At 35.4% G+C, this 12126-nt stretch overlaps 1 protein-coding gene across 1 annotated transcript; it reads left to right on the top strand.

The window, feature by feature from the left end:
* The first annotated feature begins 1211 nt into the window (after nucleotides 1-1211).
* LOC116265400 (probable tocopherol O-methyltransferase, chloroplastic) lies at nucleotides 1212-9325 on the top strand. The gene is made up of 6 exons (XM_031645981.2): nucleotides 1212-1574; nucleotides 4237-4406; nucleotides 5399-5503; nucleotides 6755-6958; nucleotides 8809-8911; nucleotides 9017-9325. The coding sequence occupies exons 1-6, from the start codon at nucleotides 1259-1261 to the stop codon at nucleotides 9118-9120; spliced, it is 1002 nt and encodes a 333-aa protein (XP_031501841.1). The 5' UTR covers nucleotides 1212-1258; the 3' UTR covers nucleotides 9121-9325.
* Nucleotides 9326-12126: the final 2801 nt, after the last annotated feature.

Consider the following 12126-nt stretch of genomic DNA (forward strand, 5'->3'; position numbering starts at 1 on the left):
TTCCTTGAGCTTAATTAAGCATCTCAACAATCCGTATATTTGTGACATACGATTGAGGTAGCTACTATGCTCAACAAAAAGTATTAAAAAGGTGTTTGGCAACACTAACATTTTGCCCATGCCCCAAAAAACTGGGTAAATTCATAGGATATTGTAACAAGTGTTTCATGAATTGTTCCAGTTTTTGGGGCAGATTCAATACAGTAACAATATGTTAGTATTGCCACACTGCCTCTAGAAGACTATTACAACCATATGCGAAGCTAAAAATTGTTGACTCATTAGAAATAACTGAGAAATTTTAGATCCATATATATATATATATATATATATATATATATATATATATAGTGTGTGTGTGTTATTGATCCAGTATCAAGTCTGCAAAGCCCCTTGGTATATGACAGATGGACTATATAAATGATGTGTCATGCAGAGGGGGTTTGGTAGACCGACTGATCGAGACCTGGCTAGAGAATGGTAAGTCAGGTAACTACGGGAACTTGTTTTTTCATGTTCATGAGTATTCATGCAATTTTGTTCTCTCAAACACGTGTGATATTATCACATACACTATTTTAGTGTAAAAATGACCAAAATGCCCTCAATCCCCGAGGAAAAGCCCTCCTTGGAGGGGAGGGGGGACAAAAAAAGGAAACATGAAACAAACAAAACCTAGAAAACGCATGTCCAAGAACAAAATCTCCAACTTCTTTTCTAAGAACAGGTAAAAGGGCTTTGATATTGTGACGAGATCCATCTTTTGTTGTAAATAGTTAATTCTTTTATCAATAAGATTGTAGAGGAGGGACGGAGTTAGGAATTTTTTATAAGCACGACGACTCTATAAATTCCAAAATTTTTGCAGATCAAAGGGTTTTGGGGTGTGCTCTCCATAATAAATATGATTTCGTTTAAAGAGTGAAGTTGATGGGTCTCATTAGTCATTAGCCAGTCAGAGCAGCTTTGAGTAGTTTACGCTCATTTATTCAATCCAGCCACATCCAAAACCCAACAAAAAAATGTATTATCTAATAATTAACATGATGACCAAAATACCACTATTTAAGTTTTTATAATAAAAAAAACTGTAAAATTGTTTAAAAAATCTAAAATATATTATTTTATAACTAATTTCGAAAATACTCCAACTGCATACTTTTCTTCAGCCTCCATATAAAGTGGGCAGCTGGGGTGCCGTCTCCAACCATCCTCGCCATCTTATCTCAAGAAGCTTTGTTTCTTCATAGCCGTCTCAATGGCATCTCAGACGCTCCAGTCTCTCCCAGCGCCGACTCCCAAACTCGGCCCTCTCTCCTCCATGACCAACTGGGCTCGGGCGCTGTGGAGCTCGCCGTCGGACTCCGATCCGGCCAAGCCAGAGGCGGAGGCCAAGAGGCTGCAGCAAGGGATCGCGGAGTTCTACGACGAGTCCTCCGGAGCATGGGAGGGTATCTGGGGAGAGCACATGCACCATGGGTTCTACCTGCCCGGCGAGAAGGCCTCGCTTTCCGACCACCGGTCGGCGCAGTTGCGGATGATCGAGGAGGCCTTGAGCTTCGCCGGCGTACCCGGTTTGCTTTCTTCTCTTGAACCGTTTTCTTTTCATTGCTCATGATCTTCAAGATTCGGCATCATCTCTTGAGTAGATAGATCTAGTGTATGATCGATATCTTCAGGTTAGTTTGGATATGATTCTCTTTTAGGTTACCAAGATGAGAAAACAGAGAGCAAGATTAACTAAGTTTTCAAAAGTTATGTGTAGAAAAAGAAGATGGATTTGAAACAAACATGAACTTTCACGTCAGTTTTCTGCTTGGGTCCATCACGGTCTTGCTGTAATTCGGTTCTCTGCTACCAATGGCGGGCAACTTGCATACGGACGGGAGAATCCGTGGAAGACAACATCACGTGGAGCTTGCGTCAGCTGCAGTATCAACTTGTTATGTATATTTGTGCATGGATTTCGAGTTAGGGAGTGGCGGAGATTCATCGGGCACATGTGGGCAGTGGTCCGGACTGCCCAATCAATTTTTCTTTTTCTTTTTTCTTTTTTTAAATTATAGTATATTGATTCAAAATTACATAGCCTGAACTGACAGTCCTTCAGCCAAAAAAAATCTACTTTCGCCACTGTAGGGCGGTGAAGTTGCTGCGTAACTCTTTAATATTTTTTTTATTTTTTTAAGAAAATAAATGGTTCAACTTTTTTAGTTTTTCTTTTACATAACAGATCAGACCAGATTCTTGCATTTTAAGAGTAAAATAAGTCATAATTAATATTTACATTAGCTGCACACAGCCGTATATGCCATCAATTTTTTCAGGAAATCCACCCTAGGGATTGATAGAGGGAAAAAAGTTATTATCTATATATACCTACTAATTTCTAAAGTTAACTTTATATATATATATATATATATATATATATATATATATATACTCTACCAAGAGCCTATGATGCTGCATATCAGCTGTATCAAGCACCATTACAACAATATTTTTAATTTCTTTTGCTTTTAAAATAAATTCATGACAATTTCAAAGGATCCGATTGATAATGCCTGCCATATGTGGATGCAGCCTTTAAGCCAATAAATGAAAAGCTGTCTTATCGACTGCCAATTATCTGAGGGCTGTATGTATCGGATCGCGTGCCAATTGTCTCTTATATATATATATATATATATATATATATATATATATATATATATATATATATATATATATATATATATATATATATATATATATATATATATATATATATATATATTAACAGAAAAAAATAATGAAAGTCCGGCAAAATGCATCCGGAAAGTGGAAAGTGGAACACTACTTTCAAAGATGAGATGAGACATATCAGAACAACTTTTTCTGCTCTCACTAATCCTTATAATTTATACCCATGTTATTATGAGTATCATTCATATTAAAACGCATCGGCCTATATATGTCGTATCGGCCATTACGAGGCCGATACAAGCTTTCTATGTTATAAATTTGATAAATTAGTTTAGAAATATTTAAATTAAGGTTTCAAATTTGAAAAATAAGAGAAAAAACAGAATGAGCTGATATGCAATGATAAGTATCAGCCAATATTTGATTAGGCTTGGCACCGAGCCGAATCACCGATGGGTACCTAGTACCTCGGCCCAACACGGGCTTGGGCTTAGGTACCTTTGCGGACTCATCGGGTTTCGACCTATCAAGACCGGCTCGACCTAACCCAACAAAATAACAGGCGGGCCTAGGTAGCGACCTGACCATCAGGGGCCCGGTAGGCCCATTCGGTCGAATAAACCGGACAGATTTGTAGCTAGCCGGGCCAATGTTAGTCCTATATTTACCAGTTAGCTTACCATTAGAGTGCATGCATCAATTCATACAACATGTTTTTGTAATTTCACAACTCCATAGTCAAGTTAGGTATGGGGCTATTGGACAATTCTTGTACTATGGAAAGTTGATTCCATTTCTAACTATAAAAACAAAACCAATAATTAAACAAGAGTAGGAAGTCAGCATCATACCAAATATTACTCAAGATGGTCATTCAGTAGGAAGTTTTTAATACCCTATTTGGTGACAGTAACATATTGTTACTATATATTGAATCTGCCCTAAAGTTGAAGTAGATTCATAAAACAATGTAACAAAGTGTTTGATGAATCTATTTTAATTTTTGAAACAGGGCAGACCCAAGTGGCACTAGAAAGGGCTATGGCTTCCTTCTTGATTTTAAATAATAAAAAATTTACTTGTTACTGTTTAAAAAAAAAATTAATTAGGCCCTTGTAAAAATTTTACAAAATATGAGGGTCTTTGTGAAATTTTTTAAAAATTTTGTTTGGTCGGTGTACAGCGCCCCGCTGTTTAAAATTTCTGGCTCCACTACTGGTCATGATTGTTCTATTCACATTTTACTATACAAAGCGAATTGGCTATGTAGAAAATGTGGTGAAATTCTCACCAATGCTTGCAAAATCAGCCTGAATCGGTCAATTCAAATCAAATTGGCAGCAAATCGACGAATTCCCCGAACCGGTTCAATGGTGCTGAGTGTAATATACTATTTATTTTCTAATCATTTTCAAATATTTTAAAGTCCTTATGATTTGGAATCACATTTACACTAATATTGTTGTCAATTCACACTGAGTTAATGAATATTCTTTGAATAAGCAGCATGGTAGATTTGATTCAATTCCACTAATCTATGGAATATTGCAGATGATGAGGAAGGGAGGCCCAAGAGGATTGTAGATGTTGGGTGTGGAATTGGAGGCAGCTCCAGGTACCTTGCTAGGAAGTATGGGGCAAAATGTCAGGGCATCACTTTGAGTCCCTTTCAGGCCAAAAGAGCCAATGAACTTTCATCATCCCAAGGGCTCAGTGATCAAGTTAGTAGCTTTTCTTTTCCCCTATTATAAAAATAATTGTTTATTAAGTGGTCTCTGGTAGTGAGATCCATCTGCATGTTACTCTCCTGTTATTAAAAGAGAAGATACTCAAACTACTCCATTTTCTACTTCTCATTGCCCTTATTATTTTGCTTCTTGGACTCTCTCCATGTGAAGGAGACATCTGACACCATCTTGTCTGATTCAGGTTTTGTTGGTCTGGGTTGATTAAAAAAAATGAGGATCAGATTAGTGATGTGATTTAAATTTGAGATATGTTTTTGGATTCGAATCCAAATATGGGTCTAACTCAAATTTTCGGACTTGACTACAGGCAAATGGCAAATATCGATTCGTTCAACGGCGGAGCCAGGAACTTTTGGCTTAAAAGGCATTTATACCATAGTCACAGAAAACGCGTTTTTTTTTTTAAATGAAAAAAAAACGTGATAAATTAAATGGACATTTAAAACTAAAAAAAACATGTTTTTTTTTAATGTTAAAAACGAAAAAAATACATTTTAACGAATTTTTAACACATTTTTTCACCTTTTTTCACTTTTTTCATTTTTTTATTTTTTATTTGTTGCAAATCTACCTATCTTCTGATGTTTCTGTTATTAATTTCTCACTTATTTTATTTTTTTCCCATTTTTAGTTTTTTAAATTTTTAAAAATTTACCATATTTTTTTATTGTTTCCTTGTTTTAAGTTTACTATATTATACCCAAGAAAAACCTCACGGTTTAAAACTCCGAGACGTTATTTGTGACTATGGTTCAACCAAACCAGCTTGAAATAAAACCCTAATTGTGACGAATGACAAGTTTTACAAAGCATAGTTAGTTTTTTCTGCAGATTGTGGAGAGAGCCTCTCTGAAAGGAAGATTCCAATTCTATCGCCGACCAACGTTGTCAAACAGTGGACTTGTTTTCTGATCTTCTAATTTCTATCTAGTTCTGGGTCATTGAAATCGGGTGACTGCGTGCAGGTGTTCTTCCGGGTTGCAGATGCACTGGAGCAGCCTTTTTCAGATGGGGAGTTTGACTTGGTTTGGTCCATGGAGAGTGGAGAGCACATGCCTGACAAGAAGAAGGTGCACTCACTTTCTTGTTTGATTGGTTTACAAGATCATCATTTTCTCCCCAAACATATGCTGGGTAGAATGTGGGAAAACTTTTCCATGGTATTAGTCAGTCAGCAGTCCAAGGCATCAAGCTTGAGAAAATCTAAAGCACAACGACCCATAAAGACCCGTTTGGCAAACAGAACAGCATATAACTGTTTCATGATTATGATCCAATGATCGAGATAAATTAATGAAATACTTTAAAAAGTGTTTTAGGAATATGCTTTGAATTGTTAGGCAGATTCATGGAACAATTACAAACTTTTCCATTTGCCAAACGGGTCCTGAGGATAACATGGACAGATTTCAATCCGGTAATCTGATCTAGATGCATACATGGATGAGTGGGGTGGAAGTTTTTCAGTTGAAGCTTGAACCAAATGTCTGACATCAGATCCAAATTTTACATGCAATCAGATCCAGATTTAATCTGGACACAACGTCGGGTTGTTGGATCTTTTCCAATATCTGGGCGGAGACACATTTGGGCTTGTGTGGGCAGTTGCCCACATGGTTCCACAAATTCTAGTTATTTACATATTGGATCCTTTCATAAAATTTGTTTTTCAGATATCGGTGCCCCATGTCTTTTGCTTATTTCCACTTTGTGCCCCTCAAACATTTTAGTATTACTAAAACAATTTCAATTTTTGAAAGGTTTAGAATTTAGGTGCTGTGTATAAATGCCTTTAAGCCAAAAGTTCCTGGCTCCGCCCTTGATCTGCTCCCGAGCTTACATGGGAAATCATGAAACCACTGCAGTGGCGACGTATTTAAATGGGTGTTTGTTTCATAAGGAAAGATGAGAATAGTTTTTCCCTTAAATCTGCTGCAAGTCCCAAAATCCACGACATGAGTTGGTGATGGGAAACATGGTGAGAAGAAGAGAGAGCTTGTGTGACTCAATATCTCGTGAAAAAGGGGATGGGATACACATTAAATTAAATGACGATCATTTCCCTGACAATCCTAAGTTATGTTGGATCAATATGTGTACAAAAGACCAACCTACACTTAAGAAAGAAAATCTTAAGTTCATTAGTTTGTATTATCTTTCCTAACTACTATATCCAATAATACAATTAAAACATGAATAAAGTTGCATTCAAATCTCTTAGTTTTTATATGACTCTTGTTAATGCTAGGAAATTCTTAAACCTTACTGATGCAGAAAAACTCTTTGGGTATTCTCTCTGCTCACAAGGTGTGTTTTGACAGTTTGTGAGTGAGTTAGCGCGAGTCGCCGCTCCCGGAGCAACGATCATCATCGTGACGTGGTGCCACCGGAATCTGCAGCCCAATGAGGAGTCGCTACAGCCGCAGGAGGTGGATCTGTTGAAGAAGATATGCGATGCATTCTATCTTCCTGCATGGTGCTCCGCTGCAGATTATGCTAAACTTGCAGAATCCCTCAACTTGGAGGTAATTAATGTCAACTGCTGTTTTCCATTTTTAAGTTGTTATCAGTAAATACCTTCTCCTTTCCGAATTCCAGATGTGGTTTCACAAAATGTGCTTCAGGTGTCAGTATTTTTCCACAAACTTTGAAATAAGTTCTGAATTGTGTAAAGCAAATGGTGAGAGGGCAGCTGTAAAGGGTGTTGTCATAGAGCCTTTTGCTGCCCACAAAGTAAAAGTTTGGAAATTTTACTCACCTATTGTCGAGAAAGGGAGGAACTCAAGATATGAGAATCAAGAGGAACATTATATGTAACTTGTTTCTTAGAAAAACAAGAAGTTTATTGAGAGAGAATTGATTGAATATAGCTCAACTACAATCAAACATGATTCCTAAACCCTTATTATAGTGTAGATGAAGAATATGGAATGTCTGTGGAGTATATTTGACAACATCATAAAGGTTCTTTGAAGGTCCAGTTTATCTGCACGCTTCTACAAACCTCCACCTTAGCCAAATAAGCATGTTTCTTTAATATTTCTACTTACTGACACAATACTCGAATTGTTTCGAGGCAGAATCTTTGTCAGCATATTGGCAGGTTTGTTTCAAGTTGATTTAGATCTAATATTGTTTACTAGCTCTTTGTGTGTTCCTCTTACCATCAAACCATAGTAAGCTCTTTATCCATCAACTCCCTAGAGAAAAGAGTTGTTTTCATCTCTTCCATAAAAATCGTGTCTCTTCCAATATACATGGGTCTTAGTGAACCTAAAGAAAAGAGACAGTCGGTTGCAAGTGGGTCTTCCAGAAAAAAGAAACTAATGATAGATACATTAAATATAAAACACTTCCGGTTGCTAAAGAATATAGCTAAATAGAAGGTATTGACTATAATAATGTTTTATCTCCTATCGTTAAACATACATCAATTTGTTTACTTTTGCCTGTAGCAGCAAACTTGATTTGGAATTAGAGCATTAATTACCTCCAAGTTGAGGAATTCTACAATCTGCTTACTCAAGAAATGGCTATATGGGCTGAAACAGTCACCAAAACAGTCGTACTGGGGATTCAACTCCTTCATACTTAGCCATGACTTGGTAAGAAACAAGTATGATTCTTATGTTTATTTAAAAGATTACCTAATAACTTATTGATCTATTTGCTGTTTTACGTGAATCACATACTTATAGTTACCAAGGAAAAGTCTGAAATTGACAAACTAAAGCAACTGCCTTACAAAGAATTTGAGATGAAAGATCTAGACAGACAAGAAGGAAAAGTCTATCTCAACCAAAAAACCCTATAGAAGAAGGTCTCACATCACTTCGGAATGGTAAAGACATCTGAAAACTCTTTGCCTTCAGATGCCCAATTCAAAAGGTTGTCTACCGAGGCCTCCCCACAAACTAGTCAAGAAGAACAGTACATGTCACATGTTCCTTATGCCGGTGCTATTGGAAGCATGATGAATGCAATGGTATGCACTTGACCAGATATTTCACATATTCTTGGTGTAGTGAATAGATATAAGTATACTCCAATATACTCCACCGACATTCTAGATTCTCCATCTACACACTATAAATAAGAGGCTAAGGATCATGATTGGTTCTAGGTGAGTTGTATTCAATCCATTCTCTCTCAATAAATTTCTTCTTCTTCTTCTACGTTCATCTTCTTCATTCTCTTGATTTTCTTCTTCTTCCTCTCCTTTCTCAACACCTACCCACTTTGAAACCAATATTCAAAATTTCCCGACTTGTAAAATTAAATATATAGAGAAATAGCACGAACTTACATAACATCTTCACCAACAAAAAATCACATTTTTCTTATTTTAATGTTTATTTTTCCTTGTGGTAAGCAGGATATCAAGACAGCAGATTGGTCCGAGCATGTGGCACCATTTTGGCCTGCTGTCATCAGATCAGCATTAACCTTAAAAGGCCTCATTTCCATGCTTAGAGCTGGTAATTGTCTGATTTTCCAAGGAAAAGATTGTTCAATCACCCTCATATTTGTTTTGTGTTCCGAAATTCCAAGTATTCATTTTCCAATGGTATTTGATTCCACAGGATGGAAAACCATGAAAGGAGCAATGGTGATGCCACTAATGATGGAAGGCTACAAGAAGAACCTCATAAAGTTTGCCATAATCACATGCAGGAAGCCTCTATAAGCAACTTATGAACGAATCTCAAACTTTTATGGTCTTTGTAATCAGATGACAAATATCAACATGCAAGAGCATTTCTAGGACATGTGAGCGGTTTAACATAATTATCTGAATTAGGTAACAGGAAAAATGGTAATTCCAGAAAAAATTTTGTATATGGCTCTTTTCTGTGAATGTGTGTGATTCAATTAGACATGAACTTATTTCATTTCGAGGATTTGGGAAGATCGATTTGAGGAACAGTACAAACTTAAAACAAGGAATTGATCTCATAAACACTACAATTGCAGCATGCCGAAATTACATAGTCCATGGAAGGTGATGAACCTGGTTGGTTCCAAACAGAACTTGACTGCGTTATTTAAAGAAGAAGAAAGAAAGAAAGAAAATGGAACAGAAATGGATCAACACTGCACTAAGCTCAAAAGTAGTAGTACTCAGTACCAAGCTCGGCCAAGTCAATATCTTGATGGCGTGAGACAACCTAGACTCAGCTGAATGAACCATACACTTTTACGCATAATAGTAACAGAAAACATCTCGGAGTTTTAATTGGCAAGGTTTTTTTCTACGTCCAGCTTGAAAAAAACATAAAAAATAAGGAAAATATGGTAAATTTTTTAAAAATTTTAAAAAGTAAAATGGGAGGAAAATAAAATAAGTGAGAAACTAATAACACAAACATAAGGTAAGTAGATTTGCAAGAAATAAAAATAATAATAATAATAATAAACTGAAAAAAATGAAAAAAAAAGTGAAAAAAAAGCCAAAAAACATGTTAAAAACGGGTTAAAAGCGAGTTTTTGTTTAACGCTTTTTTCAAAGAAATGCTTTTTTTTTTAGTTTTAAACGGCCATTTAATCTGTCATGTTTTTTTCGAATTTTTTTTAGAAAAAAACGTATTTTCTATGACTATGCTTTTACGTAATCAACCATTTAGTCATTTGACGTTTGCGAGCTGACAATCATAAATTATATCTTCACTACTATTTTGTAGACTTATCGTGTATATATTATGTTAATGCATGATGAAACGCGCAAACAATTTATCTTATACAAACACTATGTTAGATGTATTATTATTATGGATAGCAGAAAATTATCCAGTCATAAATTACAAACAGAATGATTACCATTTTGTTTTAGGAAACCGATTAGAAAACCACGATTCTCCCGAGGCCACGAGAATCCAGAACCGAGTTCAGAGATTGCCAACCAGAGAGAAGACACTTAGCCCCCCAATCATGGTCCCAAAATGCTGGATTCGCAGCAGCCTGCAACACTCTGTACATTAAGCTCCAGAAAACTTGTCCCATGGCCATGGACCATAGGACATGGGAAAGACATGTTCGGCTTAGATTCACGTGCACGGTTGCCGGCTTCCGGAGGGGAGCTACAGCAAAGCGACATCCATGGGAAAGAAAAATCAACAGAGATATGATTGTTACGAATTAAGCAGATCTGATCTTGGGTATATTTTTATTATCCTCATTCAAACGATTTACATTCATACAAAACCAAGTTCAAACTGTAGAACGGGGAAGCACGAGTAAAATAAGGCAAGAAGAAACTTACATCCGTCGGGCCGACCTATTCACTCTATGGTAACGATCTCAAATCATACATTAATTTTTTAATTAATAAAAATTTTTAAAAATAAAAAATAGAGAAAAATTTTAAAAACAAAAAGAAGTTTCAAAAAAATGTATTATATATATATATATATATATATATATATATATATATATATATATATATATATATATAACTCATACAGCCATAGTATATTAACAAAATATTAAAAATGAGATTCATAAATAGCATAATAAGAGTCTATCACAACTTTAACGTCCAAACTTTAAAGTGCTTTAGATTATATCATCTCCATGGGACCATGAGTAAACCTTCTTCCAGCAAATTCTCCCCTAAATCAATGATTTATCAAATAAATGGGCAATTTTTGTAAAAAAAAAAAAAAAGAAAGTAGTAAAATTTTCCCTTCTTTCAATTTGTAGACATGTTTTGACAAAAAAAAACAAGAGGTCTTTTTATAAAAACATACAAAAATTCATTTTATCCCTATATCGTACAATATAGAGGTGTATCAATCGTATTATAAGATACAACTCCCATATCACATACAACTCATACACTTACGTGTATCATGTATCATAGGTGATATAAGTTTTTCATGTATCGTGCAATAACACTAAGAAAGTTTTTCATGTATCGTGCAATAACACTAAGAAGGCACAATGCAAGGCCAGATATGGATGACATCGAATGATTTGACAAGATCAAAAGATACAGAAGATATTCTTATATTCGTTTTTTCCTTTTTCTTTAATCAACCTCTTTAACTCTACCAGTACTAATCATTCATATTAGTTATATCAGAGATATCAAATTCTTTTTCCAAATGTGTCTACGATGGTAAACCTAAGCAAGCAGAGAACAAGTGCAAAACTTGGCAACAATTATCAAAAGCTTCAGTTATTACCAAGGCGTGATGTGCGGTCTAAACTAAACTACCCTTGGGAAAAGGTGTTTCCAACTTGCACAGCATATTATGTGGATTTAATGTCATGAATATATAAATATCATTCTCAAATTATTTTTATCAACGAGGCTTCCCCCATGCATTTAGTCGGAAAATTTGCTCCTCAAAAGTCCCTGGAATTCAAACATTGGAAAAAAAGGGACAAAAATCAATAAAGAAACTTATGATTGTTTTCAACTAGTTTCTTAAAAACCATTGATAACAGTCGATAAAAATAACTACCAAAATATTGAAAAAAAAATAAAAATATGTTAAAATACGTTTTGAAAATTCTCGTGAAAATTACAGTGATATTTTATCTTGGTGGCATCCCAAAAGTATCCTGGTAAATTCCTTTTATTTCTTTCACTTTGTTTTGTCATTTTTATCTCAATATTGTGAAAAACATTATCGAAGTTCATGACCATGTGCCGAACCTTTCTACAGTATTCTGACGGCTGATTTGACCG

This window comes from Nymphaea colorata, chromosome 12 (genome assembly GCF_008831285.2).
Source record: "Nymphaea colorata isolate Beijing-Zhang1983 chromosome 12, ASM883128v2, whole genome shotgun sequence".
Lineage (NCBI taxonomy): Eukaryota > Viridiplantae > Streptophyta > Magnoliopsida > Nymphaeales > Nymphaeaceae > Nymphaea > Nymphaea colorata.

Excerpts from the sequence above, each read along its gene's own strand:
- LOC116265400 (XM_031645981.2), top strand. The coding sequence starts at position 1,259 with ATGGCATCTCAGACGCTCCAGTCTCTCCCAGCGCCGACTCCCAAACTC. Across the intron at positions 4,407-5,398 it reads CCCAAGGGCTCAGTGATCAA|GTGTTCTTCCGGGTTGCAGA; the intron begins GTTAGTAGCTTT and ends GACTGCGTGCAG. Across the intron at positions 6,959-8,808 it reads CAGAATCCCTCAACTTGGAG|GATATCAAGACAGCAGATTG; the intron begins GTAATTAATGTC and ends TGTGGTAAGCAG.